General features: G+C 46.4%; 1 protein-coding gene across 1 annotated transcript in view; it reads left to right on the top strand.

Annotated features, from left to right (window-relative positions):
• The first annotated feature begins 1,286 nt into the window (after positions 1 to 1,286).
• Positions 1,287 to 17,184, top strand: part of TNFRSF21 (TNF receptor superfamily member 21) — a 68,800-nt gene continuing 52,902 nt past the window's right edge. The window contains exon 1 of the mRNA XM_025418975.3: positions 1,287 to 1,448. Coding sequence (XP_025274760.1) covers positions 1,302 to 1,448 — 147 coding nt within the window. The 5' untranslated portion in view covers positions 1,287 to 1,301. The remainder of the gene's footprint in view (positions 1,449 to 17,184) is intronic.

Raw genomic sequence — 17,184 nt, 5'->3', positions numbered from 1 at the left:
ACTGACTCCCTCCAGGCGAAACAAAGACAGGAATGCCAGGTCCTAGTGTCACATTCAGAACTGTAGGAGATGTCAACCATCCAAGCTACTGTTCTGGTTGTTCCTTCTTCTGGAGCAGTGTGATAACTTCCTTTCTACCCACCCACAACCCACAAAGGCATCCGAAACTCAACTCAAAAATTTTAAAGCTTTTTAGGGGGAAGGATTTTTTTTTTTTTAAATCTCTGTGATAATCTAATTCAAAACACTGGAAGATGTTTAATTAGGAAGATGCACTTGCCTACACATTTCAAGGATTTCCAAGGCCTCTCAAAGACCACCCACGGACCAAACTGCACAGCCTCTGAGTTTGGAAGCCTTCAGTCCGGGCGTCCTTAACTGCATTCATTACCCCAGAGGTTTCCAAACTTTGCTCCGTATTAAGAATCACCCGGAGAACCTTTAAACATCCCAGGGCTCGGACCACACCCCGCTTTGGATTAAATTAGCATCTCAGGAGGGTGGGTGCGTGGGTGGGTGAGATGAGATCTGCACACCTACGTTTTCAACTCTAGGTTATTGTGAAGTCCAGGCAGGTTTGAGAACCAAGTCGCGATGCGTTTTTGGCAGGCGGGGGACCGCGGTGTTCTGTGGCCACTGGCCGTTTTTAATCACTGCGTCAAAAACGGCAGAACGGTGCCTGTCGCAGAAATAATTTAAGTAAACTAAGTCACTTGGTTAAGCAACTAAGTCAACCAAGCAGCATCGCGTCAGGAAAAATAAGCCGATTGGGGCAAGGGGCGCGATCCCTCCGCCGCGGGCGCCGCGGCCCAGCGGGCGGCTGCAGTTCCGCCGGCCGACGCCGGGGGGCGCCGTGTCCCGCCCGCGCCGCCCGCACAAAGAGCCCGGCCTCCTGCCGGTGACATCACAAAGGGCCGATCCCCCGCCCCGCCGGCGCCACCACGTGTGTGCCCGCGCCCGGCGGCCGCCGACTCAGTCCGTCGCCGGCCGGTGCGGGCAGCGGTGGAGGGGTCGCCGCGGCCGGAGGCTTCGCTATGGGAAGCCGGCCCCCCGCCGCCCCGCGCGCAGCCCTCCTGCCTGCTTCTCCGCGGCCGCTGCGGGACGGGAGCACCGGGGGGCGCGGGCCGCGGCGGCCGCTGCCTCTCCCCGCCCGGGCGGCCGCGCCGCTGGGCAGGTGCTGAGCCCCCGAGCCCGCCCGGCCCCCGCCCGCCGCCCCCCGGCCCCGCCCGCCCCCAGCCCGCCCCCGCCCCCGCCCCCGCCCCCGCCCGGCCGCCGCAGTGCACATGGGGCGCCGGAGGTAGATGGGCGCCCGGCCCGGCCCGGGCGGCGGCGGCGGGTGCGGCGCTGGGCAGAAGCAGCCGCCGACTCCAGCTGCGGGGGGCTCGGCCATGGGCACCTCCTGCGGCCGCGCGGCCGGCGCTACGATGGTCGCGGGCGCCCTTCTCCTGGTGAGCGCTGGGCCGGGCGGGGGCGGGGGCGGGGGCGGGCTGCGGCGCGGCAGGCGTCCTGCGCATCCCCGGGCTCGCCCCCTCGGCGTGGTGCGGGCCCCCTCGGCGTGGTGCGGGCCCGGGCTGCCGAGTCGCGGCTGCAGCGTCACGTCGGGATCTACCGCAGCGGCCGTGCACCCCCGAGCGGCGGCCGCACCTGCACCCCGAGCGGCGCGCCAGCCGCCGTCCCCGCCGCGCCGCCTCGCCTGGGGGGGGGGGGGGCGGGGGTCCCGGCTCCTGCGAGCCGCGAACGGAGCCCCTAGACCCACTCTCGGGCGTCGCCGGAGCGCCGGCTCCCAGCCAGCCAGCCAGCGCGCTGGCCCGGGGGATGGGGGGGGGGCAGGGGGGGCAGGTCCGCATAAAGGAAGAGGAATCCCTCCCTCCAGGCTTGTCTCCTGTCCCTCGGCCAGTCACCTGTGCTCAGGCAGGTGACCCCGCAAGGCGGAGCAGGCTCCCGCTCGGCACCCGAGCACCCGAGCACCCGAGCAGCGTTCAGCTCCAGGGCGTGCCCCATACCTAGCCCTCCCTCACTCACCTGGTCAAAGCCTGAAACCACCCTTGACCCAAAACTTATCCCCAACTTCCCCTACATCCTTTCCCCCTTCCTAAAGGCCAGAGGGCAGGGGCCGGGTTAGGTGGAAGAAAATGTATTTGACATCAAACCCCTGAGCCACCGTAAGCTTCCCATGCCTATCTTTTTTTTTTTTTTTTTTTTTTGTCTCTGAAGGGAGGACAGAGGTTCTTAGCTGAAACCCAAACAAAAACAAAAGACCAGAGCCTGTTTTCACGGCAGGGCTGTGTAAGGAGAAGGCAGGCTTGCTGTCTCCTTCCCAAAAAGGGCTTAATGCCTGGTCGGCCAAGATCTCTTAGATCCCAGGGCATTGCAGTTGCTATGGCCTGGGAATTCACCCTACAGACGCTCTGGTTCCCTGTGTGAGTGTGGATTTTAAGGGGGAAAGCGACTGAAGAAAAGTTTGGTGCTGTTAGCATTTATAATGAGGCAAGTCGCAGGATCCTTTCAGAGAGTCTTTTCCGCCCATTTATAGTAATGGCAGAGTCAAGATCTGTATCCTCCAAACAAGTGTGGGGGATGCTGAGCAGTAAGGGGGTCCCTTCAAGCAATGAACCTGGATTGACAGTGTTGCTGTGTAGAGAAATCCGTTTCAGTTCATGGGAACACTGACCCTGACATCAGTGCAGGTAGATCTGTCCTTGAGGTTCCTCCTTCCGTCTACCACTCTACCCACCCCATGCCTATGCGGTCCCTCAGACAGAACCCATTATTCCATGCCTCACAGAGTCTGCTCCCTTAGATGAAATCTTAAGTCAGTGTGCTATTTCATTCATTTTACATTTGAGTATGAGACCGGTGTTTTCAAGTAAGGCCTCCATGTAATGAAACTGTAGGTACTTTAGCCAACTGAGAGAGAGCCCAATTCCTTTTCTTAAACCATTAAACTCAGTTCATCCAAAAATTGTGCACTGGATTTGCAACTGAAGACCTGAGAATTTAAGTTTGGCTGTCTTTTTTTTTTTTTTTTTTAATGAACTTTGTTAAGGAGCTCAGAAGCAATCTTAAGCTGTTAACTAAAGCAAGAGTCCTCCTTCTCTTGGTAACTAATAGAAAGGCTCTGCTTCAGACCATGGAATGGCTTGGGGTTGACCCTGTTGTCCTCAGGGCTGACGGAGACGGTGTACCAGGGATCACCAGGGATTTGGCTGTAACCCCCAAGCAGGGTGGGCAGGCAATGTCTTTTCTTTTCTTTTTTTCCCATCCCCAATCTGCAAGCTCTAGTCCCCAGGATAGGTGTTGCTCCTGTAAAAAATAATGCTCTCATGATATTGATATAAGGATTATTTTTCCAAATGGGATTCTCAGCTATATGAAAATGACAGACACCAGGCACCGGAGCCCAGCTAAACATGGCAGGTGCTCAGAACACTACTGCGGGGGGCGGTGGGGAGCTAGTGTCCTATTCATATATTGCAGTTAGATTAAAAAAGAATAAACTCAATAAAAGGTCCTGTTTATTACAGCTTTCAGTTACAATTGTTTTTCCAGTATTTTCCTTTTTGTGCCAGTATTTGTTACTGTCATCATTTTTGACACTTTTTTTTTTTTCCTGTGAGGACTGGCTCACTGTCTGAAAGAGAACTCTCATAAGGCTTTAATAAGCTTTAAAAGAATCATGATACCTAACATAATGCCATAAATTACTGTGTGTCAGATGCTTTCTATACAGTGTTTCATTTACTCCCCACCTGTCTGTGAAGCAGGAAGGAGTTATCTCCGTTTTACAGATGAGAAGATGGATGCTGGGCCAACTTCATTGGTTTGTGCCTGGGCTGCACAGCTGGCCAGTGGTGGTTCTCGGGCTGGGAGCTGGGAGGGCCTGACTCATACCCTTGCTCATACCCTTGCTCCCTCCTTTGCCACATTACCTATTTCACAACTCCGATTTGCTAGACAATGAAATGTAGCAACAGAGAAGGCTCACTGGAGCCAAGGTGAGACTGGTGGTTTGGTGTGTGGCAGAAAATTAACGAGAGTTACATGAGTGCCTTTGGAAGAAAGTGTTCCTGCTCCTTGTACTTATGTTTCTGATGAGTCCAGGTGTCTGCACCATACATGGAAGTAGACCACAAACTGAAGGATAAAAATGTCATGTGTTCCAGACCAAAAGCAAAAATCTGGAGGGAGGATCAGGGAAGCCTTTAAGCTGGTGCCAGTGTTAAGGAATGCCCTTAATGTCCAGCATGACAGGACACACTCAGAGAGGTCTCTTGCCCTCAGGGAGCTTGCTTTGCCTGGACCCATAAAATGTTGGCAATCGATGCTAACGTGCATGAGGTTCTGTGTTAGCAAACCTACACGGAGCACCCGTTCTGAGAGGGGCACTGCACCAGGTTGTGAGAACCCAGGGGTGAATTAGGATTTGGATCTTGCCCTGCAGGCACAGGTCATAGGGTACGTAAAACGTACCTGGCTATCAGTAGTGCTGGTTGGGTTTCACGAGCTTATATGGAATCAGTGGATAAATGGACTCAGAGTAATACCCGAAATGTGGTTGATGTTAAAATCTTTAAATCACTTCAAGTAACTTGGGCTAGTTTAATCAGTTGGAAAGCCAGCAGAAGAAAAACCTTCCCAAATCTCCAAATAGAATTACATACATTAGGGTTGGTAGGGAAAGTGACTTCTACTCAGTATAGGGAGGGCAGACTGCTACTGGAATGCAGGATTTCCGACTTACCCCATGAATCTCCCATTCTTGTTGTCAAAATGTGTAGTAGAGGATCAAGCTTTCTCGATCTGAGTGGTTTCTGGAGACATATGGCTAAACCTGCCTCAGGTTTAGCCCCAAACAGACAGACCTCCAGTGTAAATAAAATAGACAAGCAAACAAAAGCAGCAAGAAAAAAAAAAATGCCTTGCCATGGACTGTATACTATATACTCCCTTACATTGAGGAAAAAACCCAAGACTAGATAGACATGGATCCACCAACCAGCTAACTTACATATTTTAGTGTGGTTACATCTGTGCAAAGGCTACCACGCCGAGTATGGTCCAGATAGTTAATGCCCCTATTCCAGGACAGGTTGCAGAAGGTACCTGCTCCAGGTGTGCCTTCTTGGAGAGATGCAAGGAGGCATGGCTTACAGGGCAGGCTCCAACAGATGGTCTGTGTACTTTGTCGGTTGTAGATCAGAATGTGGAGACATCACACTTGAGCTGTACCTGAGGGGTAAAGCTTTGGTGACTCCATAGACCAGCTGCAAATTGGTTTTGTATTTCGCCAGCCCTTTATAATGCACAGTTGGCCTAAGGAAACTTGATTGACTGACTGATTGGTGCTGGGAAATAGTCAGATGCATCGCCAGATACTCAGGAGCCAGTATGAGTCCGGAGACTTTCCACCGCATAAACGGCAATGTCTGTTTTCCAGTAAGCACTAAACACTGTTGGCCTTCTTCCCCCAAACAGGCCTGCAAATTCCGGGGAGGCCAGGTCACTGGCAACTTCCTGGAAAACTCAGATGCTTGCTCTTCTGTGACAGGAGGAGCCCAGGGTATGTCATCGCCTTTGGGCATATGCCCGATGACCATTGGAAGCAGATTCAGTCTGGACCATCAGGCACGGATACGTGTGTTTGATGGAATGAAAACAGAAGCCTTAATGGGAGTTCCCCCGAAATTGAATCCCCGCTTAGCATGAGGACACTGGGCTTTGTTGCTGCTGGGATAGCAGCTATTGAGCTTTGAGTCTTTAGAAAAAGAGGGGGCCAGTTTATGCATAAATACCTGCTTTGCCCCAGTGTTTGTATTTGTCAAATACCAAAAAATAAACAAGAATCTTAATTTGGCTTGTATCCTTGCCACCTGGCTCTCCTACCACCTCCCATTTCCAGGCCGAGTGCAGGAGAGAGGAGCCGGGCAGAGGTTATAACCAGGGAGGAACCTGGCCGATGTCAGGGACTGTGTGCTCACTTTGGGCCTGCAGAGAGGTGGGGCGCACTGGTATTCAGGCTGTTGATTCAAAGCCATGGTTCCACTGATATTTAGGCTGTTGACCTCATTCTTCTGGAGAGGTGGAAAGTCCGCCAGGAATGGTCCATTCTCTCTGGATTCTGGCTATCTGGATTCCCCCCTCCCCGCATATGTCAGTGTCTGGCCTTGTAGAGACAGATGCTTGCAGTGATGGGAGTTTGCCCAGAGGGACCTCAGGCAGGTGTATATGAGCTATGTAGTCCCATCTCTTTAGAAGATTGAAGAAGATTCAAATCTTCAGAAGGTTTGAAAATTATGTCTAAGGTTTTGTTCTAAACTAAAGAACAAATCAAACACAACAAAAAGGAGAGGGGGCTTTGTAAGCTGAGTCATAGCCAGGCTCACTCTCTGATCTTTACACGGTTTTCCCTTTGCCCTTCTGCCGCCGGAAGGGATTGGTGGATCAGCCTTTTGGAGCTGTTTTGGGAGAAGAAACATGACTTTAATGGATTTAGGAGGCAGGAGAGGAATGAGCCTGGAAGTCCTGGAATCAAATGAGAGCAGCTGTAGCTTCAAGAAGGCTTCAGCACTGAGAGCCCAGAGAGGGGAAATATTAATGCCTGCTAATATTAATCATTTATATTGAATTACTAAGCTCCTATTTATTATTTACCATTGACATTGTGTTGAATATCTTCTACAAATGATCTCAGGAAACCTTACAAGTCCACGATATGGTAGCATTAGCCCCATTTTATCGATAAGGGTTTGAGTTGTGGTCAAGCAACTGGCAGCTGCCAGAGAGAGGATTCAGATCTAGGTTCGTGTGGTTTCAGACCCACTGCTTTTTTTCTGCCAAGTTGTGGGCAGGGGACAAATAAGCTTAATTTACTGGAATTTTCTTTCTTGTGAAGGGAATGATTTTACCCGAGAGCTGCTCATTCCCTTTCTCTCTGGGAAGCAGTTCTGCTCCGTGATGGCGCTTTGGAAGTTTAGCCAGGAGAGCTGATTAGGAAGTAAGAGCAACCTGTGTGTGTGTGGCTTGAAAGCAGAGGGTGTGGAGCCCTTGGCCAACATTTTCCAGTGGTGTGACTCTGATGGGCAATGGTGCCATGGTTAAGATGGAAAGATACTCTTGCAAACTGAAATGTTATAAATAGGGAATGGGTGCTTTGCTTTCCTGCTACGTGGGTCATTTTGAAAAATATTTGCTTAGTGAGTAACAGTGTGACATGGGTTCTGCTTAGTTAGTAGTTTTCACTCACTTATCCTGAGAACTTGAGGATGGGGTAGGGTTTTCTTTGCTGCCAGCTTGATTATTTGTATAGGATTAGTGCACAGGTTTGCATCATCTGCTATTAAGTATTTATTTTGTTAACTTTTCAGGTCTCTTAGAAACTGGTTTAACTCCCTGATTGATTTGCATGGTCCCATAAGTCATGTTTTTGTGTGTGGTTTATCCCACTCACTTTTAGCATTCTCTTAAGCAGGCTTTTAAACATGGCTCTCCCTAGATTGTAGATGCTGAGTGGATGAAAGCGAGGCAAAGAGTGAGAAGAAATTTAATCATTGGTTCTGGGAAAGAGGTTGGAAATTCTGCTTTCCCAAAGAACTCATGAGACGATGATTATTTGATTTCATCCTAGGTATGGCCAGGTCAGCTTAACCAGGATTAAGAGAAATGGGGAGCAGGGGATGGAAAAAAAGATTCAAAGGCAAATGGTGACAGGTTTCCAGAATAATTTAACTGGTTATTGTTCACTCCTTGCTCTTCCTTTTATTTCTGCAAGTCCATGGCCCCTCTCTCCTCTGTGGTTTGAGTTTTGTGTATCTGGTCTGGGAAAAAAAAATACCAAATCAGACAAGGTTTGCGTGTAATTCACTCCTCACTTGAAATGCTCAGGGCCAATGTTGTTACTCCATTTCAGCTTCTTAAAGACAACATACAATGTGCTATTCATCTTTGTGTTTTTGGCTTAATGCCCTGACACAGAGTAGTTAAGCAGTAAATGATTGTTGAATAAATTCCAGAAGGATCTTGCTCTAAACTAACCATTCATTCTAGACAGGTTAGAAGGTAGTTGGATCTGGAGCTACATCTCAATACTTTGAGCTACAGCTGAAGGGTATTTGAGTTATTAACAAAGGATATTTTAAACTCAAGTGAATTGTCAACTAGAAGGGCCTAAGTGGGTGTGGTTTCTCTTCCCAATTCATTTTTATTCTTTGACATTATATGAACACTTATGTACAGTTAAGCTCTGCTTTTCTTTATGTAGCTATTTTTTTTCTCACAGAGATATATTTTTAATTCATTTAAAAAATATTTCTGGTGCATTGCTAAATTACATTGCAAAATGTCAGGCATTGCTAGACTTCTGTATGTGACAGTAAAAGGCCACTCGTGGTCCTTGCCTTTTGGAGTTAATGGTTTATCAGGAAAGACAGAAAGGGGTAATGTTCTAAAGGAGCAGAAGGAAGAGTATGCCAGTGAGAAGGAACAGCATGCAGAGTGGCCCAGAGGTAGGAAAGAGCCTACGTGTTCAAAGAGGAGAAAGAAGGCCTTGCGGTTGGCACTTAGTGAACAGGGACAAAGGGAGTGTGATTGAGGTGGAGCAGGCAGGGACCAGATTGGATGAGCCCTTTAAGGTCTGAACATGTCAGGATGTTGCTGGGCATACAGTTGTAGGCAAAGTTATAATATGGTTTTAATGAGATTTCTTTTAAATATCACTCTGGCAGTTCTGTGGAGGATGGATTGGAAAAGGGGAAGTGGAGATGCGGGAGATTGCAGGAGATGATGGTTCTGGGGTGGTGGCGGTGAAGATGGGGATTACTAGGTCGATTTTAAAGATTTTGAAGAAGGTCTACTGCTGGTGAGATGTGAGAGGGCAGGGATCGAAGGAAAGCATGACAACTGTCTGTCATGGCTGACTCTTTGGTTCCTGAGTTGAGTCTTTGGTGGCCTGATGACTTTGAAGGGCAAAGCTGGGGGAGGCCTGGGTGGGCTTGGGGGCCCCAACGTTTGGGTACACGTTAGTGACTTTGAGGGGCCTGTGATTCCTGCAGTTCAAACTTCAGGCCTGCCATGCCACCTCTCCTCTGGGTTGGTGTTGTGTTGAGCCATCCTGCTGTTGTCGGACAGACGCTTAGGTGCTGTCATTGCTCTGCAAGGGAGCAGCGCTGATGACATGGTCTCTGTACAGATCAATTGCTCTTTTTCTTTTTGGGTTGTTCCCAAAAGTGAGGTATATTTGGGGTGCATGGCCCAAAGTGGATCGTTGGGTCACAGGAAATGAATGAATGGTTTTATGGCTCCAGCAGTGCATTGCCAGATTGTCTTTAGAAAGACTGAATTAATTTAGAATGCCACCAGGAACTATAAATGTGCCTTTTACCCCACCAGGCTGCCAACACTGGAGTTTATAATTTTCATTTATTTATGCTGCTTTAATACAGATATGTAAGGGTCCTTGGTCGTGCACATTTGTACTTCAGTAGTCACTAGGGATGGTCGTATATTTATCCGTGTAATAATTACCTTTGTAATAACTCATGTCATCCTCTGCCTCAACTAGTGAGTGGAATTTATGTTAACCTCATTTCCATTAATTCTTTACATTTTTGTTTATAAGCTTTTATTAACCATGTATGGCATACTTTTTTTTTGAAGATTTTATTTATTTATTCATGAGAGACACAGAGAGAGGCAGACACATAGGCAGAGGGAGAAGCAGGCTCCCTTCAGGGAGCCTGATGGGGACTCTATCACAGTATTCTGGGATCACAACCTGAGCCAAAGGCAGCCGCTCAACCACTGAGTGACCCAGGTGCCCCTAATTTTTTTTTTTTTAAAGTAGATTCCTTGCCCAGTGTGGAGTCCAGTATGGGGCTTAAACTCACCACCCTGAGATCAAGATCTGAGCAGAGATCAAGAGTTGGACACTTAACTGCCAGAGCCACCCAGGTGCCCCTGGCATACATTTTTATAGTCTACTTTTAATATTACATTCAATAACAAAAATTTAGGTTAATATTCTTAAACCTCTTTTTGTGTCAGAGAGTATCCTTTTTTTGGGTCTGAGAGTATCCTTTGTTGCCATTGGTTTTGTTTTATTTATTTATTTATTTATTTATTTATTTATTATTTATTTATTTATTTTAAAGATTTTATTCATTTATTCATGAGAGACACAGAGAGAGAGGCAGAGACACAGGCAGAGGGAGAGGCAGGCTCCATGCAAGGAACCCGAAGTGGGACTCGATCCGAGGACCCCAGGATCACGCCCTGGGCTGAAGGCAGGCGTCCAACCACTGAGCCACCCAGGCATCCCACCATTGGTTTTGTTTTAATAGTCAGAAATTGATCTCTTTCCCAATACTTTAAATAAACTATTCTGGTTACTTTGAATTTTATATTTGATCTTTTTAAGGTTGGGTTTGTTGACTTTTCTGGACGTCAGCAGCATGTTGGTGGTGGAGACTGCCTCAGTATGTTCTGCAAGATGTTCATACATCTTGTGTGAGTAAAGGATTGTATGGCCATATAAGTTTGGGAAATGCCAGATTCAACAAAGTCACTGTTTTCTGCAGCTGGGCCCCCTACTGGGCCTCCTGGAGCCATCAACAGGCTAATATTAATTGTGCCTCTGTGAGGGCTGCCATCAGGAGCATTTCCTAAACTTTTAGGCCAGGGTTTGGTAAACTTCATCTGTACAGAGCTAAATAGTATTTTTGGCTTTGTGGGCCATGTGGTTTCTGCAGAAACTACTCACCTCTGCCTTTGTACTTCGAACACAGCTCTGGGCAGTGCCTCAAAGAAGGAGTGTGGCTCGTTCCAATAAAACTTAAGATTTGTGGACACCGAAATCTGAATTTCAAAATTTTGACAAAATTTTATTCTTCTTTTGATTCCCACCCCCTGCTGCAGCTATTTATCTATTTAAGATTTTATTTATTTATTCATGAGAGACACAGAGAGAGAGGCAGAGACATAGACAGAGAAGTAGGCTCCCCTCAGAGTCCCATGTGGGACTCAATCCCGGGACCAGGACCACGCCCTGAGCCGAGGCAGGTGCTCAACCGCCGAGCCACCCAGGCGTCTCTGCTGCAGCTCTTTAAAATGTAGAAGTCATTCTTAGCTTGTGGACTATAAAAAAGCAGGCAACTGGTTGGTTCACCCCGTGTTTTATATCCGAGGTCATTAGCATCCTGTGGGACTCCATCAGGGAAACTCATTCTGGAAAGTGCTTGCTGAAATTCTGCTCCATTTGTCTAAAGTGCACTTTATTAATAGAAAATCCTTTCTCCTCTCCTGGTTTTCTCATTTGTTCTATGTTGTTTATATGTTAGGCCTTTTTTGAAGCCTTTATTAATTTATTTGAGAGAGAGAGAGTTGTGGAGGGTGGAGCAGAGGGAGAAGGACAAGCAGACTCCAAGCTGAGCGCAGAGCCAGAGGCAGGGCTCAATCCCACAACCCTGAGATCATGGCCTGAGCCAAATTCAAGAGTCCACCGCTCAACTGACTTCACCACCCAGGCGCCCTTGTTAAGCTTGTTTTGAAGTGTTGCTTGCTTGGTTCTTATTTGTCTTTTAACGTATCACCATGCAGTCTGCATTTTGTTTGTATTTTTTTTTGTTTTGTAGAATGCTCCAGGTCTAGTAGGGGATGTTTCAGGACTACAGCTTTTTAAAATCTGGGGTCTCTGATACACTTCTCAGGAATTGGGCATTTGCATTTCAGTTGGGGTGTTTTAAAAGATTGTCTAGTACCGGGGCCACTGGGTAGCTCAGTCAGTTAAGTGTCTGCCTTCAGCTCAGGTCATGATCTCCAGGTCCTGGGATCGAGCCTCGCACTGGGCTCCCTGCTTAGCGGGGAGTCTGCTTCTCCTTTCCTCACTATCTCTCAAATTAAAAAAAAAAAAAAAAATCTTAAAAAAGGTTGATCCGAAGGGAATGAAGCTAAACCATAGTAATATGATAAGTTGAAGGAGTGATCGTTAAAATAACTAAAGTATATGGGCGACTTGTGTCCCCATGTTGCACCTGCTTTATTAACAATTCTGAAAACAATCTTAGGAGGGTAAGTGTTACCATTATCTGCACTATGCTGATGAGGAAAACGAGGTTTCCTCAAACAGGTTGGGTCACTTGCCAAGAACCCCTGGTAGAGTGGAGCCTGCTGAGCACACAAGAGGCTAAAATAGGTTTTTGTTTATGCTTTCTTGCTGGAACTGCTACACTGGCTGGTGGTGTTAGTTTTGCCTTGGTTTCTATGAAGACTCTATAAACCTCAGTGAGCACAGAGGAGTATTTCCCCCTACACCTTTGCCACTGTCTTGTTTCTAACGTGGCTTCTCCATGTAGGTGGGGGTCGTAGCCTACAGAAGTAGCAGTGGGCATGGGTGGAAGGAGATAAAGTCTCTGGTCTAAGGAATGTGTGCTGCGCACACATGCTCCTCTGCATTGCAGGTTCCAGGGAACACAGCATCTGGGTTAAGTCCTGCCTTTTTTTTTTTTTTCCTTTTCCCACTGTGCCCTGAGCTTGCCTCCTTCAGTCCTGGAGTCAGCACATTCTAGCCTTGGCGTTCTTTATATTCTCCGGCATTAGCAGCAGTCCCTGCTTTTGCCTTAGCAACAGAAGACTTTTTTAAGTCAGGGAAGATAATAGGAAATGCAAGAGCTGACCATATTTATATAACATACCTAGGAACAGTTCTGTGTTTTTTTTTTTTTTTTAAATTTATGATAGTCACAGAGAGAGAGAGAGAGAGGCAGAGACACAGGCAGAGGGAGAAGCAGGCTCCATGCACCGGGAGCCCGACGTGGGATTCGATCCCGGGTCTCCAGGATCGCGCCCTGGGCCAAAGGCAGGCGCCAAACCGCTGCGCCACCCAGGGATCCCCCAGTTCTGTGTTTTGTGGAAGCTTTACCAATGGAGGTTTTCCTCTTTATATCATTCGTTTTTCCCTTCAAATCTGGAGGACTCCCAGCAGTCAGGGTCTTGTGATTGTAAATTTAATGTGATTCTCATAATAAAATGGTCAGAAATTCTGGGGCTGCCTTGTTATGCCTGGCTTTTGCCTTTTGATTATTAGTTGGCATGTTTTATGGTCACCGTCTTAGAAATAATTTGCTTGCTGTATCTTTGTTATAATCTCACAGTAATGAGATGCCTCTTAAAATATTAGTTTTTTGGACCATTAAACATTTTTGATAGCAGACTCACCGTCAGTCTTCCTGCTTGCCCATTATGAGAAGACAACGGTTTATCACTGCCTTGAGTTTACTCATTTTCCATGAAAAATTACTGGAATTTGATACAGAACAAGAATGGCATAAATATGTTGTGCTCGTAAACTGCAGGGAATTTTTTTCCCACTTGTTTGAAGGATGAGGTCAGGGGATGAGAATCATTAAAGATAAATAGGCATCGGCAGTCTCACATGTGTTAGCACATCTGGGTGTTTCTTGTCCTCAGTCCCATCCCAAAGCCCTAGAGGACAAGTGGCAACAGGACCAGTGTGACATTGACCACCAAGGTGAGCATGGAAGCCTTGGAAGCCTTTATAGCGGGTTACTTGAGAACTACTTCTTCCTTCTTCTGAACTGTGCTTTGTCCTGGGGTTTGGATCTTTTGGTTACTCAATAAGGATTTACAGCACCCCTATATCCTGTACAGTTTGGGATGGCACACTGATACTTGGCTCTTATCCATTATTTTCAGTGAAATTGTTGTCCTGGATAAATGAAATTTTCCATATAACTGAAGTTTAAACTAGGACGGAACCTAAATGACTTTTGAAGGATAATCCCATAATACTTCTAACAATTCCAAATATCAAGTTGGTGTCATTTGTTTTTTTAATAAAATGAGGGGGGATGTTTTAAATTCTTCTTTACATTTGCTTGTAATTATAAGCACCATGCTGAGCATCATTCTTGGAAGCCAGTTATGGTTCTATTAAAAAAGTGATGTGGCCTCAGTGTCTTTGGAGGTGAAGCACACTACTTGCCCTTCCACTGAAGGGTGCCAGACGGCTTTATCCCTTGAATTATTATGGCCTTATTGAGGAGGCCTTTGGCTTTCTCACATGTGGTCTTATACCTGTGCTCCAGCAACCTCTTCTACCATCACCATTTCATTTGTTGCTTCTAATTATTTATGGTCTGCAAATCCATTCATTCAGTCAGCAAACCCTTGTTGGGTATGTCATGAGTCGGATACTGGCCTTGAGGGCTAGGATAGTAAAATAGACTCTGTCTGTGCCCTCATGGAGCTTGTGGTGCAGACGAGAAGACACACTACACCAATAAATGTATGACTACAAAATTATGGTAGTCATATAGGAAAAACGTTTTAAGCAGGGGATAAAAGGATCAGATTTGGTGTGTGAGCTGGAATGAGTGTCAGTAAGGGAGGTCAAGAACTCAATACTAATTGCTAGATTCTAGAGGATGTCTGAGGGTTCCAGTGAATGGGCTCCTGGTCCCTGCATTTTTGACATTTTTTTGGACTGCTCAGAGAAGGTATTGCCTGGCTTTTTTTTTTTTTTTTTTTTCTGTCAAGGGCCGGGTAGTAAATATTTTGAGTTTGTGGGCCATATGGTTTCTTTTGCAACTATCCAGCTCTGCCTTTGTAGTGTGAAAGCTGCTATAGGCGATACCTAAATAAATGGCTGCATTCCAATAAAACATATACAAGAATAAGTGGCATGTGGAAATTCGTTGGTTGACCCCTGGCTCCGAGTACGCTTTGTTTATGATTTCCATGGTCTTCATTATTGAAGTGGTTGAGCAAGGAAGGAAATGCAATCTCCATGGTTGTCCTTGGCCTCGAGCTGCTCAGAATCATTATGGGAAGATAAATATATACACCTATGAGACCATCAACAAACATTACCAGCAAGATGTAATTAGGCACTGAAATGAAGAATAGAAACAGGAAATGTGATGAAGAGTTTGCTCATCTGCTTGGAATCTGGGTGGCTAAGAGTAATTGTAAAGCCTTCATGGAAAAGGTGGAAGTGGACCTATCATTGCAGACAGCTTGAAGGTTAGAGTTCAGTACGACCTAGCCCAACATACTAATTTTACATGCAAGTAAGACAGGGTCCTACTGATCTTAAGGCAGAGCCTGGACAGAAACACGTCTTCTGTTTTCTAAATCTTTGCCCACATATTCTTTCTTATTCACGTTTGGTCCTCCCACAAGCTGAGAACACTTAAGAGAGCAGATTCATATGAATAGGGACAAGGTATGTGAGTGAGAGCTTCCAAGTTATGTGTTAGTTAGAGGCTTCTTTTGTCCTTGAAGGAAGTGATTTGTGAGAGACTGAGAGCAGGATGAGTGGACAGAGTGTGTCTGTCATTTGGGGTGGGAAGGACAGAAAAGGAAAACAGGAGTGGGGTGAGGGGCACCTGGGTGGCTCAGTGGTTGAGCATCTGCCTTTGGTTCAGGTCGTGATCATGGGGTCCTGGGATGGAGTCCCACATCAAGCTCTGCCTGCTTCTCCCTCCTCTGCTTATGTCTCTGCCATTCTCTCTCTCTCTTTGTGTCTCTCATGAATAAGTAAATAAAATCTTAAAAAAAAAAAAAAAACATGTGTGGGGTGGAAAAGCAAGGAGAGGAATGTGAAATGCAGAAGAATGGATAAGGAACATGCCCTCAGTAGGAGAAATCCCTGCATTGGGGCGTATCCATCCTGTTGAAGAGCACTTGGGCCATCATAAGGAAGAAAGTAGTCTGTATTCTGATATGGGATGATTTCAGTGATGAACAAAAGCAAATCAGAGAACAGTTTGTATGGCCTCTTCCTTTTCAATGTGTGAGACAAAAACACCCCAAAGCAACTGAAACAGTCAACTCGAAGTTCATGTGTATGTATTATGCGTGAAAGCTCAGGTAAGGGTCTGGAAAGATGTGCATGAGAATTACCTGTGAGTTTCTCTGAGGATGAGTGGGTTTAAGTATGGACTTCAACATTTTACTCTATTTTGTCATTGTTGGAATTATTATAAGAAGGCTGATTTTTGTTGTAAGACAATAAAAAGTATCAGGTTTTGTGGGAGGCAGGGGGAGGGACTCTGACATTGGACCTGGGAGTTCTCCAAAGGAATTCTCAGAATCAGGGAAGATTAGAGCCAGAGGGGTCTTGCCTCAGTTCAGGGGGTCCCAAACTTGGCCAGGGCATTGGAATCACTTGGAAAGCTTAAAAACAAAATATATTCCTGGCTCTATTGCAGACCCACAGTTGTTTCAGGTGATAGGACTGCAGATGTGGATTTTTTTTTTTTTTAAACTTCCCAGCTAAGTTTTATGCTGTGTTTGAAGTGTGAGACTTTGGGTGAACCCCTGATTTAATTTTTCTCCCTCTGTGCAAAGGAGAGAATTAAAAATTTTGATCTGATGGAACCAGCCTCAAGTGCTCTGCTTCCCTGACTCGCAGTTTTCAATGACAGGTCTCCTGATTCAGGTGTTTTCCTAACATTAGCTTTTAGGTATCATCTAAACTTGTTTTTACATTTTGTAGGGAATATTTTTCTTTTAAAAAGATTTTTGTTTATCTATTTAATTGAGAGAGAAAGAAAAAGAGAGTAGGGGGAGGAGCAGAGAAAGAGGGACAAGTAGACTTAAACTTGTGTTAGGAGTAATCCCTCATAATCCTTCCTTCAAATGAATTCAGACTTGGTCCTCCTATTAAAAAATTGGTAGATCGGAGCTGCTGCAGAAATGGGAGGTTTGGAGCCCTACCTCCTGACCCTGCCATGGGCCCACATGGGCACCCTCCTGGCTCGAGGGGTAGCTTTGAGTAAGCTGTTTGTTCCATCCTGTGATCTCCAGAGTCCAATTTGAAGGTGATTGATTTTTTTCCCCTCTCTCCTTCCATAGGTAATCATTCATCAGCTCTAGCTGCTCTGACCTCTCAAATCTTGTTGCCTTCTCCTTCCATGGCCAACCCCTAAATCAAAGTCACCCAGGACTTTCACCTTCTAAGTGGGTTTTTCCATCAACTCTCCCCCCAACCACTGCCAGTTAACTTTTTTATTCACAAATGTGATTGTGTCTCTTCCCCTCCAGCCCCCCAGTGTAAACAAAGAGTGGTTTCTCACTGCATTTTTGGGTTAAGATCAAAATGCGGAGCTTCTCCAAATTTAACTACGGCCACTGTGTTACATTCTCCCATTGGTTGGAGAACCATGTAAA

The sequence above is a fragment of the Canis lupus genome, chromosome 12, assembly GCF_003254725.2.
Source record: "Canis lupus dingo isolate Sandy chromosome 12, ASM325472v2, whole genome shotgun sequence".
Classification (NCBI taxonomy): Eukaryota; Metazoa; Chordata; class Mammalia; order Carnivora; family Canidae; genus Canis; species Canis lupus.
Note: the sequence above shows the minus strand (reverse complement) of the source record. Positions and strands in the feature narration are given on the sequence as shown.